Source organism: Mobula hypostoma, chromosome 15 (assembly GCF_963921235.1).
Source record: "Mobula hypostoma chromosome 15, sMobHyp1.1, whole genome shotgun sequence".
In the NCBI taxonomy this organism is placed as follows: Eukaryota; Metazoa; Chordata; class Chondrichthyes; order Myliobatiformes; family Myliobatidae; genus Mobula; species Mobula hypostoma.
This window is the reverse complement of record NC_086111.1, coordinates 14804235-14831328: the sequence shown is the minus strand read 5'-3', so window position 1 is coordinate 14831328 and position 27094 is coordinate 14804235. Positions and strand designations below refer to the sequence as shown.

Below are 27094 nucleotides of genomic sequence, written 5' to 3'. Positions count from 1 at the left end.
TCTCAGCTGATGTCTTTGGGAGTTCAAGATCTAAACAAAACTAAGAGTAGGTGGGAGGATGACCTCGGTATGGAGCTGGTGGAGGAATATTGGGCAAAAGCATTGAATAGGGTTCACTTCTCATCATCATGTGCTAGACTGGGGCTCATACAATTTAAAGTTTTACACAGGATACATATAAGTAAAGCCAGACTTGCAGACATATACCCTGGGACAGACGCTAGCTGTGACAGGTGTTCCTTCTCTCCGGCTGGTTTAGTACATGCATTTTGGTCATGCCCTCGGCTTGATGACTATTGGGCACTGGTTTTTAAAATTATCAGTGAGGTTTTGGGGGTGACACTGAGACCTTGCCCACTTATAGCTGTATTTGGTGTGGCAGATGATGATTTGGGTTTAAATGCAAACCAGTCGGATATCATTGCATTTACATCGCTATTGGCCCGTAGGAGAATTTAGCTGGTTTGGAAATCTGCCACTTCCCCAACTGCTGCTGCTTGGTTAGAAGATATAATGCTTTTTCTGAAATTAGAAAAGATTAAATTCACTTTGAGGGTGTCTGTGAAAAAGTTCTATTCAAAATGGGGACCTTTCTTATCATATTTTGGGAGTCTTAAGGAATTACCTACTAGTTGAGGGCATTTGATTGTACTTGGGAAGGTGCCTCCCATTTAACACACTTATAATTTACCTCACAGGGTGGTTGATGAATTGTAAATATGAGTGTATTTTGGATCATCTGACATGTTGCAGATTTGTGTGAGCCGTCATCTTGAAGTAGTGTGGGGGTATGGTTGTGAAATGTCCGTACTTGTATTTGTGAATTGTTGTGTTGTAAATATATTAGCTGCCATGATATGTTCGGGGAGGGCGGGTGGGGGGAGGTTTGTTTTGGGGGTACAATACTAAAGCAAAATGGAGGAAAATGTAATCCATTATATATTCTGTATTGTGTCATTCCTTCAATAAAAATAAAAAATTAAAATTAAAAAAAAAGTCTAACACACCATCATCAGTGTGCTCTGTGCTTTCCCAATTCCGGTAAGTGATACTACACTGTACATACATTATTTCTACTTTATATCGGCTGTATATTTTTACGTATTATTTGGTATGATTTGGCAGCTTCATAGTTTAAAGGTTACTGGAGAGCGCTTGCGCCCGGTTTTTGCCGACGGCGCTTGCATGAGATTTTCACTATGGAGAACAGTTCAGGTAATGATCGTGGAAGAGTATTTCTACTTTATATAAGCTGTGTATTTATCATATCATTCCTGCTTTTATTATATGTTACTGTTATTTTAGGTTTCATGTGTTATTTGGCATGACTTGGTAGGTTATTTTTGGGTCTGCGAACGCTCACAAAATTTTCCCATACAAAATAAATGATAATTGCTTCTCTGCTTTACGACATTCCGGCTTACGAACCGTTTCATAGGAACGCTCTACTTTGGGATGGCGGGGGAAACCTGTAGCTCCCAAATTTCCCAACTGTTGCTGAATTAAAGCAACAGACATCGACCTTTAACTTCCAAGTCAAAACCCATAAAAGTCTATCTCATTATCTTAAAAAGATCATTTTTGCTTCAGAAGCTAAAGGATGTACCTGCTGGGAAATGAAACACTATTCAATACAAGCAACTACTCCCATTTAAGCTGAACACTCTTTGGTCTCCTCCAAAGAAATGCCTTAGCAACATCCTCAGATGACCACAAGTTCCTCATCCCTCAGCCTGCAACCAGAGTAAAGCATTTCTAAATCAACATCAAACATGTCATGTAGACAGAACATATTAGAAGACTGTAGACAATTGGCTTGTACAACTTGTACTACGCCGACTCAGGCCTAGGGGGCCAGCATCGGGCACTTGATCACCTTCATTCCAGTAGCCATGGTTAACTTCACCCAAAAGATTGACCTGAATCTTGACCCACAATGCCTCACCTGTTCCAATGATTCGAGAGTCAGCAAAGTGCTTGGCGAGGATTGCAGCTAATCGGCTCAGTGTCTCCTGATACCCTGTGGAGAAAGAAATTACCTTAGGCCTGTTGCATCTGAACAAAACCAGATTCTTCTAGCCAGACACATCACAAATATCAGTGAGAAATGTACAACTAACTAAAGACTCAACTCAAAACATTTGTTCTGTGCTGGTTTCTTATTTTAAAAATGCATCCCCCCCCCCCCCCCAGTATAGTTTTGGAGATGCCAGCTTGTGTCCTTGTTTACTTGTCATCTGAACAATGTCGCCAGCCCTGTTCCCGGTACTGGGCCAACCAGTACAAAATATCAGTGCCTCCAGAATGCTGGCTTACCATCTCAACTGGGTAATTCCTCACTGCAGCCTCACAGCGATATACTAGAAACTGGTGATACTATTCCTTCAATCTTGTATTGCTGAAACAGTGAAAATAAACAGGAAAGATATTTTCTCTCCTAATCCAGCTGCTGATGCTGAGAAACCTCCCTCTGTTTGAAGAGAGCCTTCTATCAGATCTCTGGCAACACTAGTTAAGGGTGTCTCACATTAACAAGTATCACTGAAATAGGATAGCTCCATTGGATTATTGTTTTTTTACAATATTTCTGTCAGGTTTGGTGTATCAGCCTTTCACTATACAAAAACTGCAGTAAACTCTCAAGGACAGCTCACCTGGCTGCAATCTACCATCACCGCAGGACTTGTATGTGTCCAGGACAAAGAAGTGAGTAGAAAAAAAACCCACTGTGAACACTACCCACTCTGAAAAACTACCTTTTCCAAAAGTTCCCTTCTGAAAACCACTACAAAACTATTAAAACAAAAGCTTAACGCAATCTTAAAATTTTCTTCTATCAGGCAGTCAATCTGATCAACCATTCTAGTTAGCTCCATCCCAAACCTCTCTATCTATTTTCCCCATCACTGCACTGCACCAACACTTTAACCCAACTTCTATAAAGCTGTTTACATTGTAAATACATGCTGGTATTTATTATTTATGCACATTTTATTGCATATCTGTACTTCAAATTAAATTTATTTTTTATATAATTCTTTATTCTATATAATTGTTGAGAGTTGTTTTTTTGTTGTATGTTACGTCCTGACCAACTCACCACAGCAATTCCTAATATATGTAAGTGTACAGAATATGGCAAATAAAATAGACCTCTGATCCTTTATGGAGAAAGACTGAAGCATCAGCTCAGCATTTGCCCCATCACAACCTCCTCTGGACACAGGGCATTACTAACTTTAACCTTCAGGCTCATTCTGGCGGCCCAATCAGCAGCAGGAGCAGGCCACAGCGACGAGGTTTCTCACAGGTCAGTGATGCTTGTTTAAAAGTACAGAATGGACTTGATGCGGTGGCCATTGTTGGTTGTAGGCCAGTGGTTAGCCAGGCTTTGGATCAAAGGAGGCTTCAGCTCGAAAGACACATTGGCTCTGAGTACGTTGTGGTTAAGGTTCCCTTTTTTCCCTCTCTAGCTGTACCTAGTGTAGTACATGGCTGTTGTATGTTCTTCATGCCAGATGTTGGAGTCCTCGGAGACCCAGGGTCTCTGTCAAGTGCATCCAGCTGCAGCTCCTTGAAGACTGTGTTAGGGATCTGGAGCAGCAGCTGGATGACGTTTGGCTTGTACAGGACAGTGAGGAGATAATTGATCAGCGTTACAGGGAAGTAGTCACCCCGAAGTTGCAGGAAGCGAGTAGTTGGGTGACTGTCACGAGAAATGGAAATGTGAATAAGCAGTTAGCACAAGCACCCCTGTGGTCACTCCCCTCAATAGTAAGTACACCATTTTGGATACTGTTGTGGGGGATGACCTCTCAAGAGAATGCCACGAAGACCAGGTTACTAGCACTGAGCATGAAACCGTGGTGCAGAAGAGAAAGAGGGGGAAGATGGGAGCAGAAGAGACAGGGAACTCAATAGTCAGAGGAATAGACAGGAAATTCTGTGGATGTGAACAGGACACCTGAATGGTATGTTGCCTCCCCGGTGCCAGGGTCAGGGATGTCTCACATCATGTCCACAACATGTTGAAGAGGGATGGAGAGCAGCCAGATGTCTTGGTACATATTGGTACCAATGACATAGGAAGGAAAAGCAAAGAGGTCCTGAAAAGAGAATTTAGAGAGCTGAGTGGTTAGCTGAGAAGCAGGACCTCCAGAGTAATAATTTCTGGATCGCTGCCTGTGCCACGTGCCGGTGAGGGTAGAAACAGGATAATTTGGCACATTGATGCATGTTGAGAAACTGCTGCAGAAGGTAGGGCTTCCAATTCTTGGATCATTAAAATCTCTTCTGGTGGAGGTATGATTGTTCAAAAGTGACGGGTTGCACCTAAATCCAAGGGGAACCGATATTCTCACAGGCAGGTTTGCTAGAACTGTTGGGGAGGGTATAAACTAATTTGGCAGGGGGGTGGGAACCGGAGTGAAGGGACTCAGGATGGGACGGATGGTAAAAAAGCAAAGATAGCATGCAGTCAGACTATCAGCAAAGACAGGCAGATGATAGAACATAATTGCAGCCAGCAGGATGTGTATCAGTGCATTAGGGATGCATAATCAAAAAGGGTAGCAATTAGAATACTCAGTGTTATATCTCAATGCACTGAGTATAAGAAATAAGGTGGATGATTTTGTTGCACTATTATAGATTGGCAGGTCAGTAAATCATAGCTGAAGGATGGTTGTAGTTAGGAGCTGTATGTCCAAGGTTACACATTATATCAGAGGGATAGGAAGGTAGGCAAAAGGGGTGGCGTGGTTCTGTTGGTAAAGAATTGCATCAAATCAGTAGAAAGGTGCGTCATAGGATCGGAAGATTTGAATCTTCGTGAGTTGAGTTAAAAAACTGCAAGGGTAACAGGACCTTGATGGCAGTTATATACAGGCCTCCCAACAGTAGCTGGGATGTGAACCACAGATTCCAATAGAACAGGGGTGTCAAAAGGGCAATGTTATGTTAGTCATGGGAAATTTCAACATGCAGGTCGATTGGAAAAATCAGGTCCGAAATGGATCTCAAGAGAGTGAGTTTGTTGAATACCTACGAGATGGCTTTTTAAAGCAGTTTGTTATTGAGCCTACTCAGGGATCAGCTGTACTGGATTGGTGTTAAGTAATAAACCGGAGGTGATTAGGGAGCTTAAGGTTAAAGAACCTTTAGGAGGCAGTTCAACTTGAAATTTGATAGGCAGAGAGTAAAGCCTGATGTAACAGCATTTCAGTGGAGTAAAGGAAATTACAGTGGTATGAAAAAGGAGTTGGCCAAAGTAAATTGACAGGGATGACAGCAGAGCAGCAGTGGTGTGAATTTCTGGGAAAAATGAGGAAGGTGCAGGATAGATGTATTCCAAAAGCAAAGAAATACTCAGATGGCAAAATCGTACAACCATGGCTGACAAGGGAAGCCAAACTTAATGTAAAAGCGAAAGAGAGGGCATACAAAAGAAACAAAAATTAGCGGCAATATAGAGGCTTGGGAAGCTTTTAAAAACCTACAGAAAACATCTAAAAGAATCAATAGGAGGGAAAAGCTGAAATATGAAAGTAAGCTAGCAAACAATATCAAAGTGGATAGTAAAAGCTTTTCCAAGTATGTAAAAAATAAAGGAAAGATTGGAGAGGATATAGAACCACTGGAAAATGAGGCCGGGGAAATAATAACAGGGGACAAGGAGATGGCAGGTGAAATAACTGAGTATGTTGCATCAGTCTTTACTGTGGAAGACATTAGCAGTGCGCCAGATGTTGAAGGGTGTGAAGGAAGAGAAGTGAGTTCAATTACTACAAGGGAGAAGATGCTCAAAAAACTGAAAGACCTAAGGGTACATAAGTCACCCAGACCGGATGAACTGCACCCTAGGGTTCTGAAAGAAGTAGCGGTAGAGATTGTGGAGGCATTAGTACTGATCTCTCAAAAGTCATTGAAATTTGGCATCATACCAGTGCACTGGAAAATTGCAAATGTTACTCCACTCTTTAAGAAAGGAGGAAGGTAGCAGAAAGGAAACTAAAGACCAGTTAGCCTGATCTTAGTGGTTGGGAAGATGTTGCAGTCAATTGTTAAGGATGAGGTTATAGAGTACTTGGTGACACAGGACAAGATAGGACAAAGTCAGCATGGTTTTCTTAAGGGAAAATCTTGCCAGACGAACCTGTTTGAATTCTTTGAGGAGATTACAAGTCTTTGATCTTTTATCTTTCAGGATAGATAAAGGGGATGTTGTATATTTGGACTTTCAGAAGGCCTTTGACAAGGTGCCACATAAGAGGCTGCTTACCAAGTTAAGAGCCCATGGTATTACAGGAAAGTTACTAACATGGTTAGTACATTGGCCAATTGTTAGGAGGTAGTGAATGGGAATAAAAGGATCCTTTTCTGGTTGGCTGCCAGTGACTAGTGGTGTTCCACAGGTTTCAGTGTTGGGACTGCTTCTTTTTATACTGTATACCCTTTGTCAGCCACAGTTGCCTACCCCTGCCATTTGAGAACTTCTTCCTCTGTGTGTCATATCTAGCTTGTCCCTTGTGAACTATTCCTAGAAACCAGCCATCTCTGCTCTACCGTTATCCCTGCCAGCATCCTCCTCCAATCCACCTGGCAAACTCCTTTCTCATGTCTCTGTAATTCCTTTTATACCATTGCGATACTGATTCCTGTGACTTATGCTTCTCCCTCTCAAATTGCAGAATGAATTCAATCATTCAGGGAGAAGAACTTTATTCAGAATTGGTTAAGAGATGAAGCAAGTTAGTTTTATGACGCAAAGAGCGTGGTGGAGAGAGTTAAGGACTAGGTGTCTCACCATATCTCTGATACGGTGAGATCTAGCTGCTGGGATAAACACAAAGTTATTTTATTGCTAGGTTACTTAGGGCCATTAGAAGGAGAGAACATAAAGTAATGTAAAGGTTGTGAAATGCTGGGTTGTAGGAAAGGCCCAGGTCAATCCATGCTAGCAAGAGAGAAAAAGTGAGCCAATGTTACAAATGGACGGCCTTTAGCAGAGCTGCCGGATCTAATACAAACTGAAAAGGCAAGTTATTTGAAACTCTTGAATTTCCAGTTTACATTAGACAGGAGGTCACAAAGGCATCAGAGGGCATATGGGGTGGAAATTTAAAGTGATGAGCACCAGGGAGTATTGGGTCATCCCAATGGACTGAAGAGGCATTCCAAAAAAACAGGTATCAGTTTATCAAGTTTCTCCGAATTGCAAAGGGTGATCCACTGAATCCAGAGGCTGAATGGTTGGAAAATAAGGCCCAAGGAACTCTTCTCTTACTCTGTCCAGTACAGGGGATGAGAACAGATGCCATCTAGAATGCTATCAATCATATTATCCAGCTTAAAATCTGTTAATGAAGACATAACACTGACTGTCTTGATTTTTCCAGATCTTGCTCACTATAACCTATCCTCATCTGAACAAGCAATACTCTGTTCACTATGAAGCAACTTTGATAACATCATCAAATTACATCAGAATCAGGTTTATCATCAATGACATGTTGTGAAATTTGTTGATTTGTAGCTGCAGTACAGCGCAATACGTAAAATATACTATAAATTACAATAAGATTATTATATATATGCAAAAAAGAGAGCAAAAATAGTGAGATAGTGTCCATTGTCCATTCAGAAATCCTATTCAGGGGAAGAAGCTATTCCTAAAACGTGGAGTGTCTTGTCATTCTCCTCCCTGCTGAGAATAAGAGCATGGCCTGCATGGCCCATCTATTTGATGCAATCAGCTACTGCAGTTACTTACCTGCACTTGACCAATATGAACATAATATGCTGAACTTTCCTTCAAAAATACACATGGAACATATCACTTATCTACACAAGTGTCTGGAATCTTGAGGTTCTCTCAGAAATGTGTCTGATGTACAAAGTTTGTACTTGTTGCTGTGTTTTGCTACCATGCATTGCCACTAGGTAGCATATGTAGACCAATGAGAAGCACGGGCATCCAGTATTAAACAGCACTGAGACTGGGGCACACGCCTCCTGAACTGGACTTGGGTTACAGCTGCCTTATGATCAGCAACTCCATTTCGTTTAATATGCAATGGCAGCTATGGAGAATGCTGATATTTGGTGATACCTGACTGTTGGTTTAATTGTACTTGTATAATCATTTTAATTGTTCAAAGTTCTTCTGCTTTTTAGAATTATTTTAAAAATCATAGAAAATTATTACAGAGAAAGGTTTTACAGCCTACTGTGTCTCTGCTAATTGAAAATGAGCAAATGAAGTGGAAAATATTGTGTGAAGCTCTGGCTGCCATACTATTGGAAGGATGTGATTAAGTTAGAGGGTGCAGAAAAGATTCACAAGGATGTTTCTGGGGGCTAGGGAGCTTGAGAAACAAGGATAAATTGGGTGCCTGCAGCTGTTTTCCCCAGAACATGAGGGGGAATAGCTACACAGTTTCCCTAGGGTATAAAATCCAAATCTTGGGGGCACAGGTTTAAGGTGACAGGAGAAAGATTTAAATGGGATCTCAAGGGCAGCTTTTTCCCCACACAGAAGGTAGAGGGTACATGGAACGAGCTGCCAAAGGAAGTGGTATAATTGCACATACAATTACAACCTCTAAGTGGTATTTGGACATCTAAAGGTAAGGGTTTTGGAGGAATATGGTGCAAACACAGGAAAATGGAACAAGCTCGGGTAGACACTTTGGTCAGTAGTCAGGCTGATATGAAGGGTCTGCTTCTATGCTGTGAGTGCATATATCATGTATCTCTGTATGAAACACGTGCACCACGTGATATCATTCACTGAAAGCTTGAAGCTGCACTGAACTTCACTGCCTTTGAAGAAGTTTTTGCTAGAGGATCCACACGTTAAAGAGTGAACTTAGCAGATTGTCTAAGGTCAGGTACAGACAACCCACTACTGTAGGACATACTGAATCATCATTTCTTCCTTCCGTACTTCAGTACTTGAAGTCACACTGAAAACATGAGCAATTTTGCTGAACTCAAGCACAAAGGCAGAGCACATTTAAAGTGGGAGGTTCAGAACTGCATCCTATATGAACCAACTCAATACATTTTCTCATCAAGGACAGGGTTTGGTGTGGGAGAGATTATCAAACCATGTGTATAAACATACATGCTTTTTCCCAGGGCAGAAATGGCTAATACGGAGGGACAGAGTTTTAAGGTGAATGGATTAAAACATAGAGGGTGGGGGATAATGCATTTTGGTAAAAGGAACAATAGTGTGGACTATTATCTAAATGGGGAGAAGGTTCAAACATCAGAGATGCAGAAGGACTCGTGCAAGACTCCCAGAAGGTTGAGTCTGTGGTAAAGAAGGCAAATGCAAGTTTGCCATTTATTTCAGGAGAATAGAATATAAAATCAAGGAGATAATGCTGAGCCTTTATAAGACAGTAGTCAGGCCAGACTTCAACAGTTTTGGGCCTATATCTCAGAAAAGGTGTGTTGTCATTGGAGAGAGTCCACAGGAGGTTCACGAGGATGATTCTGGGAATGAAGGAGTTGACATATGAGGAGTGTTTGGCAGCTTTGGGTCTGTACTCACTGGAATTCAGAAGAATGCAAAGGTGGGGGGGGGGGAATCTCACTGAAACTTACTGGATGTGGAGAAGACTAGATAGGGCGTATGTAGAGAGGATGTTTCCTATGGTGAGAGTATCCGGAACTAGACAGAACAAACTCAAAAATGAGGGGGGTGACCTTTTAGAACAGAGGTAAGGAGGAATCCTTTTAGCCAGGAAATAGTGAATCTGTGGAATGCTCTGCCACAGACTGCAATGGAGGCTAAGTCCATGGATATATTTAACGTGGAAGTTGATAGTTTCCTGATTGTTCAAGGCATCAAAGGACATGGCGAGAAGGCAGGTGTATGGGGTTGAGTGGGATCCGCAATCAGCCACGATGGAATGGCGGAGCAGACTCAATGAGCTGAATGGCCTAATTCTGCTCCCACATCTTATGTTCTAATATGGCACAGCTGTAAATCTGCCTAGAGCAGGCTGTCCTCAAAAACTGAGGGACCATGCAAGAAGGGAACTAGTGTGGAGTCCACCAAGGGACCTATGACAACTATGGAGGAGTTACAAGGTTCAATGGCTGAGATGGGAGAGACTGCGCACACAACAACTGTTGCCCAGGTGCTTCATCAGTCGCAGCTTTATTGGAAAGTGGCAAAGAGAATCCACTGTTGGGAAAAACACACATGAAAGAGTTTGCCAGAAAGCACGTGGGAGACTCTGAAGTCAGCGAGAAGGTGATTCTATGGTCTGATGAAAACAAAATTGAGCTTTTTGGCCATCAGATCAAACACTGCACATCATCAAAAACACACCATCTCTACCGTGAAACACAGTGGTGGCTGCATCATGCTGTGGGGATGCTTCACTGCAGCCAGAAGGCTTGGGAAGGTAGAGGGTAAAATGATTACAATAAATACAGGGAAATCCTGGCTGAAAACCTGATGCAGTCTACAAGAGAACGGCAATTTGGGAGAAGATTTCTTTTCCAGCAAGACAATGACGCCAAGGATGATCGAAATATAAGGGGCTATGTAGGAGGGAAGGGTTAGATTGATCTTAGGGTAGGTCAAAAGATGAAAAAGTTAACAACATTGTGAACTGAAGGGCTTGTACTGTGCTGTAGTATTTTATTTTCCACGTTCTGATGTCTGAAAAATATCCAACTGTGCAAGGAAGTTTATAGTGAACTTAGACAAATCCTCCAAGAACAGGCACTCTTTTCCAAATCGCAGAACAAAGCTAGTGATGCTACCGACTGTACTTACCAGGCAGCTCATCCATGCTATTGACTGGACTGAAGTAATTTTTCAGAGCACTGTAGCTGTTCATGGCAACATTCATGTAGAACTCTGGCATGAATGCAAATAGTGTCTTAGTCCGGTCGCTGTGTTCAATTACTCTTATGCACACCTGCAGCAGCCAGTAGATGTCCAACATCTTCTCCTGAAACAAGTAATAATTTCATTCAACCATGGACAAAGAAAGTTAATGTTTTGAAAACTGCCTAAATTCCACCTAGCCTAATCTTTGGGTAAATTATTTGCTCGACCATTGTTTTAAATAAAACTATTAATTTAAAGTTAATGTGACTCATTGGGCGGTGACAATACGACTGCTCCAGTGGGGTTCTCTTTCCCGCTCACAGCACTTCCACAGACAAAACAAAAATCATCCAGTTATGTGTAGTTGAGCATTTCACTGTGACCAACTCAAATCAAACCAGCAACTCATGTTGCCCAAGTCAAGACCTCATGCAAAAGGAGAACGGCTCTTTACGTCAACATTCACAATCTAGGACTCACTTTACCTTGGAGTAGATCGTGGCATTTATCCAAGCTAGCCGGCGGCTCAGGTGATTCAGCTTCTCAGAGAAAACCTTCTGACTCTTTGTTAATTCATCCAGAATATCCTTCCTCTGAAAGGAAGCAAAAAAGGTACAAGTTAATACTGGAGTTGACTAACTGAATGGGATACAAAAGGAAAGAAAGCACAAGGACACAAAAAGGATTTATGTTAACATAACAACATCCTGATGGTAGAATGGCTTCCTTCTGTGCTGAAGGTATTCTCTCTTGATGTCCCAATGAAGAGCCTCAGCCCGAAATGTTGACTCTTTATTCCTTTCAATAGATGCAGCCTGACCTGAGTTGCTCCTGCACTTTGCGCATATTTCTCCCCTTCTGGTTCAACTTGTGATAAACCAACAAAACTAGACTCCATTTTATAAGAAGACCCAGATCTTCTGAAGAAAATCTTGCCATCCACACTCATAATCGCTTGCCCACTAAATCCACCCTTAATGTAGAGTGGGTCCACTGACACAAATCTCAACCTGACTTTCCAACCCTTATACAACACAGCAACCTCGTATACACTAGAGCATATGAAGAATGATCAACACCATGTCTATCATTTCTGCTCTGCCATTCAAAAGAATTAAAACTGATATAACAATCCTTTAATTATAACTGGGCTTTTCTCAGTGGTGCAGTCACAGTCAAATCTGCACAGTAGCCCTCACATAGATCGGGGAGAAAAAGATTCAAATAAAGGAGCGTTTGGGGGATTTTGGCCTTTTTCAGCAGTGAAGTCTTGATTCGTTAGCAAGGGCAAATGAAAATAAGGCAGGAAAAAGTAGAGGGGCCATTGTGTGAGTGGACCAGGGTTAGAGTGGCGAAGCTTTGGCTCATCAAGCTTTGGTAGAAACAGGTTTGTGCAAGGTTAAGTATCTGCTAAGTGTCTTCTTATTCATTCTTTAATCTTTGTCTGTTGGTACATAGTTTGAGCAGTAAGACTGGCTCCAGAGGCTGTATTATGTTTCTTTGTGTGAGGTGTGGGAATTCTGGGAGATCTCCCAGATAACCACATCTGCAATAGATGGACTGAGCTGCAAGTCTTCAGGGAGCTTGTTAAGGAACTGGAGCAGCAGGTTGATGACCTTTGGCTCATATGGGAAGCTGAGGAGATGACAGATAGGAGCTACAGGGAGTAACCTCAAATTTGCAGGAAGGCTGGAAAATGGGTGACTGTCAGGAGAGGGAAGGGAAATGGGCAACTAGTACTGAGGCCATTCCCCACAATAGTAAGTACACTGCTTTGGATACTGTTGAGGGGGATGACTTACCTTCGGGGGGCAGTGACTGGGTCTCTGGCACTGAGTCTCGTGCTGTGGCTCAGAAGTGCAGTGGGGGGAAGAGAGAGAACAAGAGGACTACAGTAGTAATAGGGGATTCCATAGTAGACATGAGATTCTGTGGATGTGATAAAAACACCCAAATGGAATGCTGCCTCCCAGGTGCCAGGGACAGGAACGTCTTAGATCGTATACACAGAATTTTATTGACACCAATGAGGAAAAGCGAGGAGGTCCTGAAGAGAGAACTTAGGGAGCTAGGTAAGCAGTCGAAGCGGTCAGCCGGGATGTTGGAGAAGGAGCCAGCCAAGGTGTTGAAAAGACTGGCTGGGATGTTGGAGAGCAGCCGTTGGGATATCAGGAAAGGTGGTGGTCAGGATATTGGAGGAGCTGGTTTGGGTTTGGAGGAGCTGGTTTGGGTTCGGAGGAGCTGACCCGGTTGCAGACAGTGTTGCTGCTCACTACTCAGAAACATCAGAGTTTGTGCAGAATAACCATGGGAGATTGTCTCGGACATTTCACTTGCTGCAGGCCTGTTACTCTTGTCTGGTAGAGGGAGCTATGTAGCGAGGACTAAGTCTCAAGCCTCAACTTGCCTGTTGCAGCAGACCAGGTGAGAAGATAGTGAAATGTTACAACATGGCATCCACACTCGGCGGGGGCTGGCCTCTCCCGTTGGTGCTGCCTTCCAGCGTTCGAGTGGTGGAATGACAGGCTGGAGTGTGTGTGTCTGCACACTACTGGGAGACTGTACCATCGATCTCCAGACATTGTCACTCGGGGTCCCAGACTATATTTTTTTTCCCCGGAGTGAATATGTTTCTTTGCTCGGTATTTTGAATTGTGTTATTTTGAATATTTGCTTGCTATTTTGAATGTTTTGCACCTTTGCCCCAGAGAAACAGTGCCTCATTCAGCTGTATCTATGCATGGTTGAATGATAATTTAACGTGATTTGATTTGATTTTACTTTGATTTGAGGGTGCAGTGTAGATACATCTCAAAGAAGCATTCTAAGGACAGGATGATGCAATTGTGGCTGACAAGGGAAGTCAAAACCAACATAAGCAAAAGAGAGGGTATATAAAAGAGCAAGAATTAGTGGGAAGTTAGAGGATTGAGAGACTTCTAAAAAAACGAAAGGGAGCTAAAAAAGCCGTAAGAGGGGAAAAGATGAAATATTAAGGTAAACAAGAGAAAATCTGCAGATGCGGGAAATCCAAGCAACACACACAAAATGCTGGAGGAACTCAGCAGGGCAGGCAGCAACTAGGAAAAGAGTACAGTCGAAGTTTCGGCCGAAACCTTTCGGCGGGGCTGGAGAAAAAACCTAAGGAGTAGATTTTTAAAATGGGGGTGGGGAGAGAGAAACACAAGGTGACAGGTGAAACCTGGAGGGGGAGGATGAAGTAAAGAGCTGGCAAGCTGATTGGTGAAAGAGACAGAAGGCCATGGAAGAAACAGGCAAGTAGATAAAGGGGGTATGGGAAACGGTGAAGGGGGGTGCGGAGGGGAAGGTGGGCGGCATTACTGGAAGTTTGATAAATCAATATTCAAACCATCGGGTTGGAGGCTACCCTCCAGCCTAAGTACGGCCTCATCACGACAGTAGAGGAGGCTGCAAGGACATACTGGAATGGGAATGGGAAGTGGAACTAAAACAAGTAGCCACTGGGAGAATCCGCTTTTTCTGGCAGAAGGAGCGTAGGTGCTCGGCAAAGTGGTATCCGAATCAACACCGGGTCTCACTGATATAGAGAAGGCACACCAGGAACACCGCATACAGTAAATGACACCAACAGACTCACCTGGAAGGACTGTTTAGAGCCCTGAATGGTAGTGAGGGAGGAGGTATAGGGACAGGTGTAGCACTTGTTCCACTTGCATGGATAAGTACCAGGAGGGGGTTCAGTGGGGAGGGACGAATGGACAAGGAAGTCGCATAGGGAGCAATCCCTACGGAAAGCAGAATGGAGGCGGGGAGTGGGGAGATGTATTTGGTGGTGGGATCCCATTGGAGGTAGTGGAAGTTTCGGAGAATTATATGCTGGACACTGAAGCTGGTGGGGTGGAAGGTGAGGATAAGAGGAACCCTATCTCGGGTAGGGTGGTGGGAGGATGGGGTAAGAGCAGACGTGCATGAAATGGAAGAGGTGCGGTTGGGGGCCATTTTGATGGTAGAGGAAGTGAAGCCCCTTTCTTTGAAAAAGGAGGACATCTCCTTCATTCTAAAATGCAAAGCCTCATTCTGAGAGCAGATGCGGCAGAGACGAAGGAATTGAGAGAAGGAGATGGCATTTTTACGAGGTATAGTCCAGGTAGCTGTGGGAGTCTGTGGGTTTATAATAGACTTCGGTGGATAAGCTGTCTCCAGAGATAGAGACAGTGAGATCGAGAAAGGGAGGGAGGTACTGGAAATGGACTAGGTAAATTTGAGGGCAGGGTGGAAGTTGGAGGTGAGGTGGATGAAGTCAACAAGTTTAGCCTGGGTGTGGGAAGCAGCACCAATGCAGTCATTGACGAAGCGCAGGAAAAGTGCGGGACCATCACCAGTGTAGGCTTGGAACATAGACTGTTCCGTGTAGCCAACAAACAGGCAGGCATAGCTGGGACCCATACAAGTAACCATGGCTACCCCTTTTGTTTGAAGGAAGTGGGAGGAGCCAAACGAGAAATTATTTAGACTGAGGACAAGTTCTGCTAAGCAGTGGAGTGTGGCGGCGGAGGGTAACTGATTAGGTCTGGTGTCCAGAAGAAAACGGAGAGTCTTGAGGCTATCCTGGTGGGAGATGGAGGTGTATAAGGACTGGACATCAATAGTGAAAAAAAGATGATGGGGGCCAGGGAACCTGAAATCATTGAAAAGATCAAGAGTGTGTGAAGTGTCACAGATGTAGGTAGGAAGGGACTGAACTAGAGGGTATAAAACAGAGTCGAGGTATGAAGATAAGCTAGCCAATGATATCAAAGAGCATACCAAAAGTTTTTTCAGATGTTTAAAGTGTAAAAGAGAGGTGGGAGTAGATATAGGACCACTGGAAAATGACGTTGGAGAGATAGTAATGGAGGACACAGAAATGGCAGATGAACCGAATCAGTACTTTGCATTACTCTTCACTGTAGAAGACACTAGTAGCACGCCATATGTTCGAGATTGTCAAGTGGCAGAAATGAGTGCAGTTGCCATTACTAGAGAGAAGATGCCTTGGAAACTCAAAGGTCTGAAGGTAGATAAATCACCTGGACCAGATGGACTACACCCTATGGTTCTGAAAGAGGCCGCTGAAGAGATTGTGAAGGCATTAGTGATTCTCCTTCTAGAATCCATGGGCTCTCAAGGACTGGAAAATTGCAAATGTCACTCCACACTTCAAGAATTGAGAGAGGCAGAAGAAACAAAATTATAGGCTAGTTAACCTAACTTTAGTGGTTGGGAAGATTTTGGAGTCAATTGTTAAGGGTGTGGTTTCAGAGTACTTGGAGGCACATGACAAAATAGGCCAAAGTCAGCATGGCTTCTTTAAGGGAAAATCTTGCCTGACAAATCTGGAAAAATTCTTTGAGGGAATAATAAGCAGGATAGACAAAAGATAATAAGTGGATGTTTTGTACTTGGATTTTCAGAGGCCTTTGACAAGGTGCCATACATGAGGCTACATAACAAGATAAGAGCCCATGGTATTACAGGAAAGATATTAGCATGGATAAAAGATTTGCCAATTGACAGCAGGCAAAGAGGGAGCATAAAAGGAGCCTTTTCTGATTGGCTGTCAATGATTAATGGTGTCCCGCAGGGGTCAGTGTAGGGACCGCTTCTTTTTAATTTGTATGTCTATGATCTGGATGATGGGGTAGATGGCTCTGTGACGAAGTTTGCAGACAATACAAAGATAGGTGGAGGGGCTGGTGGTGTTGAGGAAGCAGGGAAGCTGTAGAAGGACTTGGACAGATTAGGAGAATGTGAGAAGAAGAAGCAAATGGAATACAGTGTCAAGAAGTGTATGGTCATGCACCTTGTAGAAGGAATAAAAGCACAAGCCATTTTGTAAACAGGGAGAATGGGGTCTTGGGAGTTCACTTGCAAGATTCCCTAACGGTTAATTTGCAGGTTGAGTTGGTGGTGAGGAAGGCAATGTTAGGATTCATTTCAAGAGGACTAGAATATAGAAGCAAGGATGTAATGCTGAGGCTTTATAAGGCACTGGTGAGGCCTCACTTGGAGTATAGTGAGCACTTTTGGGCCTCTTATTTAAGAAAGCATATGCTGACATCGGAGAGGTTTCAGAGGATGATCACAAGAATGACTCCAGAAATGAAAGACTTATTGCATGAGGAGGGATTAATAAGTGTGGGTCTTTACTTGCTAGAATTAAGAACGAAAGATGATCTCATCAAACCCCATCAAATGTTGGAAGACCTAGACAGAGACAATGTTTCTTATAGTGGGGAAGTCTAGGACCAGACAGCACAGCCTCAGAATAGAGGGGCATCCATTTAGAACAAATATGAGGAGGAACTTCTTTAGTCATATGTGCATCATCACAGATCACTGTGTGTCACTAGAAAAAAACATTCATTTATTTACCTTTGCAGGGCAGCGTGCAATTTTATCTTCAGTGTCTTTCAAAGCCACTGCATATTCATGGACATCATCTGACACACCCACCATCTGCAAACAGAGAGAAAGTTGAGCTGAACACAACTTATCTAACCAAGCAACAGTCACAAAATCATGGCTTGCATAAGAACATGCTACACCAAAAAACAAATCACACCAAACTTAACAGGAGTTTAATTAATAAAAATCCCATTATCTTTCTGACTCCAGCCAGCTACCCATCAGCCAATTTTCGCTGAACCAGACGGCAGAGCCTTGCTTGGTATTTGCTGAGCTTTGGATATGATAACCCCATTCACCACTCCATTCAATACTGTTCTCCAGTCCTTACATCTCCGATAGGTTCCACTTGCACTTCATTCAAAGGAACAAGTAACTCCTTGAACTTTCTACTTTGCAACCTCCCTTTAAAAAAAACTTTCTATTACCAACATGTTTTGAGATATTGCTGAGTTCTCTGCGCTCTCTCTCTCCCTCTCTCTCTGTCTATCTGCAGGTACAATTTTGAGAGATTTTGTTGCATTAAAGATAAAGTAAGAAAGCAATAATTGATGAGCCTTGCATCTCACAGCAGGTAATGCCATAAATAACTAGATCTGCCTTATTCATCTTGACAGGATCAAGTACTGAGGAATGGTTATATATCAGTGACCACCGGGTTCAGGAGCAGTTGTTGCCCTGAAGCCACTGGGCTCCTGGACCGGTTTCACTTGCATCAGCACTGACCTGGCTCCGTATCTGTGGACTTGCATTCAGGGATTCTGAGAGTCATTTGTTTACTTTTTTATTGTTTGCATAATATATTCTTTTTTCCTCACACATTGGGTGTTTGCTATGTGGATTTTTTAAAATGGGTTCTATTGGTTCTTTGTTTTTTGGCTGCCTGCAAGAAGACGAACCTCAAGGTTGTATATAGTTTATATACTGATAATAAATGTATTTTGAAATTCGACAGGGCCTTCTGGCCCATTAAGCTGCACCACACTGCAACCTGCCCATTTAATGCTGGCCTAATCACAAGACAATTTACAATGATCAATTATTCTTCTAACTGGTACATCTTTGGACTGTAGGAGGAAACTAGAGTACCCAGGGGAACTCACATGATCAGAGGGAGAACGTACCTCCAGTACCTATACAATATATACACTATTGTAACTCCTGGTTATTTGGGTTACTGTCGTCTTCCTGTCAGCTTAAACCAGCCTGGCCATTCTCCTCTGATCTCTCTCATTACAGAACCACTGCTCACTGGATATATTTTGTTTTTCACACCATTCTCTGTAAACACTAGAGACTGTTGTGCATGGAAATGCCAAGAGATTAGCAGTTTGAGATACTCAAACCACCCCGTCAGGCACCAAAAATCATTCCACAGTAAAAGTCACTTACTAGATCACATTTCTTCTCCATTCTGATGTTTGGTCTGAACAACAACTGAATCTCTTGATCATGTCTGCCTGCTATGATGCATTGAGTTGCTGCCACATGATTGACCGATTATATAAATTTGAATTAATGAGCAGACATAGATGTGTACCTAACAAAGTGTACCTAAGTGCTTAAACTATGTTACGCTGCTTATTTAGAATGGAACTGAGCCTAAATGCTGGCACCATTCTGTGAGGAGCTTCTGCACGTCCTCCCTGTTGAATGCTTGGTGTTTCCCAGGTGCTCTGCCTTCCTCCCACAGTCCAAAGGCATACTGGTTAGTAATTCTGATTAGGGTTAACCGGGGTTGTGAGGTTGCTGGGGCAGTGTGGCTCGAAGGGCCTGATAAATCTTTTCTGCATTCTTTCTTTTATAATAATATCGTTCCTGTAACAGGGTGACCAAACTGTACACAACACTGTAAGTGTGGCCTCACCAATGCCCTTATATAACTGCAACATTACTCCCATCTCCTATACTCAGTGATCTGACTGAAGGCCAGCATGCCAAGTGCCGTCTTCACCATCCTATTTACCTGCGACACTGCTTTCAGTGAAATCTGCACTTGCACTCCTAGGCCCTCTGTTCCATAACACTCATACTGTATGTCCTAACCTGTTTTGATCTCCCAAAGCTCAAACCTCAGATTATCTGGATTAAAAGTTATTTTTCACTCCTCTGTCCACATACCCAGCTGATCAAAATCCCCTTGCAACTTCTCATAACCTCTACGCTATCTTCAACATCACCTATTTTAGTTTCATCCACAAAATTACTAACATGCTTTGTATACTCATATCCAAATCATTTAAATCGCAAACAACAAAGGTCCCAGCACCAACTCCCATGGCACACCACTAGTCACAGGCCTTCAGCCTGAGAAAGAATCCTTGACCACTGCCATCTGTTTCCTACCAGCGAGTCAATTATGAATCCAATCCAATACAATCCAATCTATCTACCCATGGATTCCATGTGATCTAGCCTGCCATAAAGGAGGACCTTGTCAAAGGCCTTGTCAAGTTCATATAGGTGACATCTACTACCTTACCCTCATCTACCCTCTTTGTTACCATCTGGAAAAAAACAAGAGATATGTCAAACATGACTTCCCACCATGCACAAAGTCATGCTGACTGTTCTGAATCAAACCCTGTCTCTCCAAATGTAGATCATGTTCCTCAGAATCCCCTCTAGCATATGATCAAACATTGATGTCAGTCTTAGTAGCCTTTAGATTCATAGCTTGTATTTGCTGCCCTTTTTAAACAATGGTACCACATTAGCCACTCTCCAGTCCTCTGAACCTCATCAGGGTGAAGGAAAAATCTCTGAAAGGGCATCTGCAAATTCTTCTCTAGCTTCCAATAAGTTTGGAGAATGCACCAGCCATGGGAATTTATCCATCCTAATGCACTCTATGGCCTCCAATACCCTCCTCTCAACTGATTCGTATGTGGTACAAGACAACACCACTCATTTCCCCTATTTCCTTAATTTCCATCGTTTATTCCATAGTAAAAATTGAAGAGAATTGTGCATGAAAAATGCTACCCATTTCCTTTGATTGCGCACTCAGACAGCCATGCTGACCTTTAAGGGGGTCTCTAATATGTTTATCACATGCAAAACTCTCTCCACCACTGAGCACATTTACATAGAGCACTGCCACGACAAAACAAAGACCTCCATCATCCAAGCCATACCCTCTTCTCTCTACTACCATCAGGCAAGAGGTACAGAAACACCAGCTTTAAGGACAGTTATTACCCTACAACCATCAGGTTCCTGAACCAACATGGATAACTGCATTCACTATTACTTCGAACTGATTCTACAATCTAGACTCACTTTCAAGGACTCTTTGCAACTCATGTTCTCAGTATTATGTTTATTTGCACTGTTTGGCAGTCTATGTTTACTATACTTTTTTATAAAATTCTACTTATTTCTTTTTTCCCTGCAAATACCTGCAAGAAAATGAATCTGTCGTATGTTGGTAGTAAATTTTCTTTGTTTCCTATTAAAAATATAACCCAATAATAACTGAAAATTGCAGTGATGCAGAGAAACTTCTCAGTATTAGGAATCTTATATCTGACTGCAATTCCTATAAATCTTTTAGGTTATATCTTGTTCATTTCTATCAATAATGAAGTTGCATGTAACCATCAGTTGAAGATGGACCCACAATTCCAGTGAGGTTACCGGTGAGTGAGTAGGTGTTGTTACTGCTAATAATTTCACAAGGTCATTCCCAATAGACATGTAATAATAATAGTGGTAATAATCAAAAAGTATGGTCTGAATACCTTTAAAAATAGAGATTAAATTAAGTACGTACAGTACATCTGGTCCAGGCATTCCCACTATCCAACTCCAGATCACTTTAGTACTACACATAGTTTTGATTTGATCATGACTAATTTCTTTTTTTTTTAATTTTATTTTTATTTGGATAAGGAGTTCACAATTATCATGTACTTTTTTCACACATATAACCTTTTCCATTTTTTATATGTATAAAACTACAATTATTTATACATTCTTAAGTACACATTGAGATGATATAAAAGCAAAATAAACATTTAAATAGATAATTATGTACTGTGGTAAATCTAACCTATTAGGCTAAGTAATGAAATTAGTTGTTAAGAAAAATGGTAATAATAGTTTCCATACAACCCTTCTGGACCATTTCCACTGGTCCAAAATGTTGCATACAAGCCTATATACCAACCATTGTAGGTGTTTATATCCCAATTTGTTCGTGCTTCTTCCTGTCCGCAGACATAATTATCCAATCCCTATGTACTTATTTACTTAATTTTTCATTTTTTTTTTTATCCCTTTCCCAAATCTTTCCCTTTACTTGTGTTAATTCTCTATTTTCCAAAAAAAACCAACAACAAACATTTAGACTAGGGGTGCTTACGTTAGCAATATTACTGTGTTGATGAGAAGAGCAATATAAATCATTAGGAGAGTCATCTAAAGTCTGCTCGCATTGGGGTTATATATTCAATCCATTTATTCCAGATTTGATAAAATGCTTCTTTTTGAGTTCTCAGGGAGTAGGTCAACTTTTCCATTTTAAATATTTCCAAGATAATTTCGTACCAGTCTTCTAATGTAGGTGGTATTGGATTTAGCCATTTTCTAGTGATTGATTTCTTACTTGCCGCTAAGAGGGCCTGCAGCAACTTTATATCTTCCTTCTGTTCAAGGAACAATACATGCCCCAAATAGAGCGTCTCAAAGTTCAGAGGTATCTGGGACCTAAGTACCTTAACTAATGTTCTATGAATACCTTCCCAAAATAGACTTAATTTAGGGCAATCCCAGAAAATATGAAAATGATTTGCCTCCTTAGAGCCGCACCTTCTCCAACACATCACATTTGTATCTTTATATTTTTCCTGATATGGGGTCTTGAAGTATCTTATAATGTTTTTCCAACAATGTTCTCTCCAAGTCAAAGAATTAGTCGAGGACCATTGAAAGCTGCAGATTTTCCCCCAAGCCTCCTCTGAAAGTACCAACCCCGCTTCTTTCTCCCACTTCTCTTTAATATACAGTGTATTTACATATTTAGCATGGGAGAGTGCATTATATAGGCGAGAAACTGATTTACTAGGTATTGAACTGCAAGCCGAATTCAGAAGCTTGAAAAATTCTAATTCTACTGTTGATAGGTCTGTATATCTACAACTCTGGTTAACATAGTTTCGTATTTGAAGGTACCTAAAAAAGTCATTATGTTCTAGGCCATGTTTTGTCCTGCAGGATTTGGAAACTTTGTAATACTCTTTTATCTATAAATGAGAGGTAGGTTGTAAGACCTTTCTTTATCCATAGCTGAAATCTTTTATCTCCTCTGTTGGGAAGGAATTCGGTATCATATGCACACCATCTAAAGAGTTTTAGCATGTTATTAATTCCACATGAATTAACCACCTTCTGCCATACTTTTAATGTAAGATTTATCCAAGCATTATTAAATTTTTCCAACTGGGCCATCAATCTTTTGTCAGCTATTGAGGCCTGAAGAGGAAAACTGTCAACTAATCCAAATTCTATTTCCTTCCATCTAGCCTTATATTCCCTATTACACCAATATAACAGAGGGGTTATCTGTGAGGCATAAAAATAATTTCTCAGGCAAGGAAGAACCATACCTCCTCTTTCCTTCCCTAACTGTAAAGTGTTATATCGAATTCTAGGTTTCCTTCCTTGCCAAATGAAGCGGGAAATCCATTTGTCCCATTCCCTGAATTGATTATCATCCACCTCCACTGGTAAAGTACGGAAAAGATATAATAACCGAGGAAGAATATTCATTTTTATAGTATTTATCCTTGAATTTAAACTTAAAAAGGGGATAAGATTCCATCTATGCATATCTGCTTTTATCTCTGAGATTAATGGCCCATAATTTACCTGTGACAGTGTTGAAAGATCCTTCGGCAGGGTTATTCCTAAATATTTTAATGATTTAGCTTCCCACTTAAGATCGTATGTATCCTGCAATTTTTTGGATGGTGTATAATTTAGGGACATAACCTGCGTTTTCTTTACATTTATTTTATAACCTGATATTTTCCCAAAGTCATCCAACAGTGTAAACAATCCTATAAATGATTTTTCTGGTTCACTCAGATAGACCAAAACATCATCTGTGAATAACGCCACTTTCTGTTCAATCCCTGCCACCTTGATACCTTTTACGATTTCGCTCTGTCTTATTAGTTGGGCAAGTGGTTCAATATATAGCGCAAAAAGGAGGGGAGAAATTGGGCATCCCTGTCCAGTGCCTCTCTCTAAAATGAAGGAGTCAGAGAGGTCCCCATTTATCTTAATTCGGGCTGTTGGGCTGTCATACAGAGTCTGAATTACTTTAATAAACCTTTCTTGAAAGCCGAATCTTCCTAACACTCTGTATAGGAATGCCCAACTAACCGAATCAAAAGCTTTCTCAGCGTCCAATCCTACTACCATTGTCTCTGTCTCGTTCTTATTAACCTGTTCTAATATGTGCAGAGTTCTCCTTATGTTGTCCTGTGTTTGTCTTTGTTGAATAAATCCAGTCTGGTCTAAATGGATTAGGCCAGGTAAAAGCTTTTCCAATCTGCGCGCTAATATAGATGTAAATAGTTTGTAATCTAAATTAAGAACACTAATTGGCCGATAATAGCCACATTCTAGTTTATCTTTACCCTCTTTAGGAATAACTGAAATAATCGCTTCTCTCCAGGAAGGTGGAGTTTCTCCTCTCTGCAAGATCCAATTAAAGGTGTTAAGTAGTAATGGGGCTAATTGTGTCTTCAGGGACTTGTACCACTCTGAGGTAAACCCATCAGAACCCGGGGACTTTCCAGCCTTTAACCTAGAGATGGCCACGTTCAGTTCTTTGACAGTTACTGGTTCTAATAAACTTTCATTTTGTAAATCTGTAAGTTTAGGTAGATCTAAAAAATTCAATACACTGTCTATATAGGGCTCATTGGGGGCCCGGGGTTGGGAGTACAGCTCTCGATAATACGTTTCAAAACTCTCTTGAATTTTCCCTCTTGAATTCTCCACAAGCTTTGTCTTTGGATTCTTTATTTTATGAATTGTATTGTCTGCTTGTTGTTTTCGTAATTTATATGCTAATAATCTAGCTGATTTACCTCCTACTTCATAATTCTTTTGTCTCAGGTAAAGAAAATTTCTTTGAGTTTCCAACGTATAAATATCATCAATTTCACTTTGCAATTTCCTAATTTCCTGTTTTCGATTTGAATTACTTTTGTTGCTATCTCCAACTTGAAGTTGTTTTAATTTTCCTTGAAGGTCTGCTAATTTTTGTGCATTGATTTTTTTCATGTGAGTAGTAATGGAAATAATTTTCCCTCTCAGTACAGCTTTCAATGTATCCCATAAAATCACTGGTGATGTTTCTCCCGTGTCATTAAGGTCTAGATATTCTTTGATTTCTCCCCTTAATCTCTCCATTACTTTTGGGTTATTAAGTATATGTGAGTTTAGCCTCCATAGTGTTTTCCTCATTTTCCTTTCCAGGATTAGAGACATAGAGACTGGGCTATGATCCAACAGATCAATTGTTGCAATATTACAGTTTTTTATCCTGAGTCTATCTGTATTAAAGATAAAGAAATAGTCTATCCTTGAATAGGCTGAATGAGGGAAAGAGTAATATGTATAATCTTTACTCGTAGGGTGTAATTCCCTCCAGACATCTATAATTCCCAACTCCTCCATCAATGAATTCACTTTCCGAGTCAGAGGTTTATTCTGAGTAACTATTCTTGAAGAATCTAATATAGGATTTAATCTAATATTAAAATCCCCTCCACAAATTACTACCCCTCGAGAACTGACCATTAGGTCAAAAATGTGTCTATAAAATGACCATTCACTACCTGGAGGAGCATAAACATTCAGCAATGTTATTTCTGTACCTTCTATTCTTCCTGTGATTTTTACAAACCGTCCTTCTTTGTCTCTAGTCTCTGAAATATGTTCATAATTAAGAGTACTTGATATTAAAGTAGCTACCCCTCTTTTGTGACTCAATTTATATGATGAATAAAATACATGCTTAAAGCCCATTCTTTTTCAGTTTCCATGTTCAGATTGGCTCATATGTGTTTCCTGGAGGAAAGCTATTTATGCCCTCTCTTTTTTCAATTTAGACATAATCTTATTTCTTTTAATTGGATTCAAAACCCCATTAACATTATAGGAAATTATTTTTACCAATTCAGTTTGCATTTTTCTCTAGTAGAAAAAAAGCACTCTCCTTTTCTAACCAAACAGTAAGCAATCCCTTCTCAACAGTAAACCAAGACATATAACCACACCCTAGACATTTCTGAACGTATAACATTTGAACATTTTCCCCGACTTCCCACAGTGAGGCCTGAGCACCGACCCGCCTCAGTTCAGAGGGATAACCTCTATCTTCACCCTGTGTTAGAGGGCCCTCAGCAGTTTGAATAATCAGAGAATTTTCTCCTATTTATGTCTCGACCATATTGCTATCATTCAAGTTATTCCGCCTAGATTATTTTCAATTACCAGTTTTCATTTTACTTTTAAGTCCGATTTACTCTTTTCAGTCATTTCTCTTAATTAATCTGTATTCTCTGTACATTCGCGTCTGAATATTTGCAGCTTTTCCTTGTAGTTTGACACTCTGTTTCGAGTGGAGCGTCCTCGCCCCACTAACTGCCACGACTTCTGCCGAATCCTCTCCAGTAGCGACTCCGGTTGGGTGATAACTTTAATAGGTAGTCCCCGGTCCGCCAGGTCCGACGTTGCCTCCTCCACCGTAGCATAAGTTTTTGTCCCTTCGTCGTAAAAGACTCTCAGCCGAGCTGGATACAGGGTCTGGAATCTGATGTTGTTTTCCTTCAGGACTCTCCGTGTTTCCGTATATTCCTTCCGTCTGGCAAGAATCCCCGGTGCGTAGTCGTGGTCTAAACTGATTTTACAGTTGTTCCACATGAAACCTTTCTTTTGCCATGCTCTTTTAAGCACCTCTTCCTTCGTTCTGTAACTGAGAAATCTGATCAGAATCGATCTGGGCTGGGCGCCTGCCGGAGGCCGTGGTGCCAACGCGCGGTGAGCCCTTTCTATCTGTAGGTCTTTTGCGGCCGGTATATCAAGGTTCTCTCTAAGCAGCTTCTCCACGAAGGGAATCATCAATCCGGGTTTACCTTCGGTTCCTTCGGGAACTCGTAGATCCTCACATTTTCCCTTCTCGAGCGGCCTTCTTGATCTATTAGTTTCCACTGGAGCTGGTCTTGTAGCTTCAGCACTTCTGCTATCACTTCCTCGGCATTTTGTAGCTTCTCTTCAATTCCAACAATCCTCGCTTCGGCTTCATCTATCCGCGAGTTAGTTTTTACTATTTCTCCTTTAGTATCTTCCAGCTGTTTGCTGTTATCTTGTCGGAACTCGTGAATCTCTCCGAGAATCAAAGACAGAGTCACCGATTCCCCCTCATTATCTCCGTCCTGGCTTGCCGTGGGGGAGCTAGGCCCGTCGCCTTGCTGCATCTCTTTATGTTTATCAGCCTTCGAAGCGGACTTTTTATTCTTGTTCTTAGACATCATCCTTGCCCCTTTTATTAATATAGTTATGCAATATTAAGTATTTGTCTAAATTCGATTTTGGGGCAGTTTACCTTCTTTTTTGTCGAGAGACCTTTTCCTTATGCCGCCATTCCCTTGATGACCCGGAAGTGACCGATCATGACTAATTTCAAGGATAATCAACTAGCAAATAAATTAAAATTTAATTACTTGCCAGGAAGCTGCCAAAACAACAAGGTTTCATTGTGCCATGGAGCGCTGAAGTGGTGACTAT

At 41.5% G+C, this 27094-nt stretch overlaps 1 protein-coding gene across 3 annotated transcripts in view; it reads right to left on the bottom strand.

The window, feature by feature from the left end:
• The window catches only part of LOC134356709 (E3 ubiquitin-protein ligase RNF123), a 435173-nt gene that overhangs the window by 228837 nt on the left and 179242 nt on the right, over nucleotides 1–27094 (bottom strand). For all 3 annotated transcript variants that reach the window (XM_063067762.1, XM_063067763.1, XM_063067761.1), the window contains 4 exons: nucleotides 17255–17338; nucleotides 11344–11451; nucleotides 10802–10979; nucleotides 1946–2020 (listed from right to left, as the gene is read on the bottom strand). In XM_063067762.1, the coding sequence (XP_062923832.1) occupies nucleotides 1946–2020; nucleotides 10802–10979; nucleotides 11344–11451; nucleotides 17255–17338 (445 nt within the window). The remainder of the gene's footprint in view (nucleotides 1–1945; nucleotides 2021–10801; nucleotides 10980–11343; nucleotides 11452–17254; nucleotides 17339–27094) is intronic.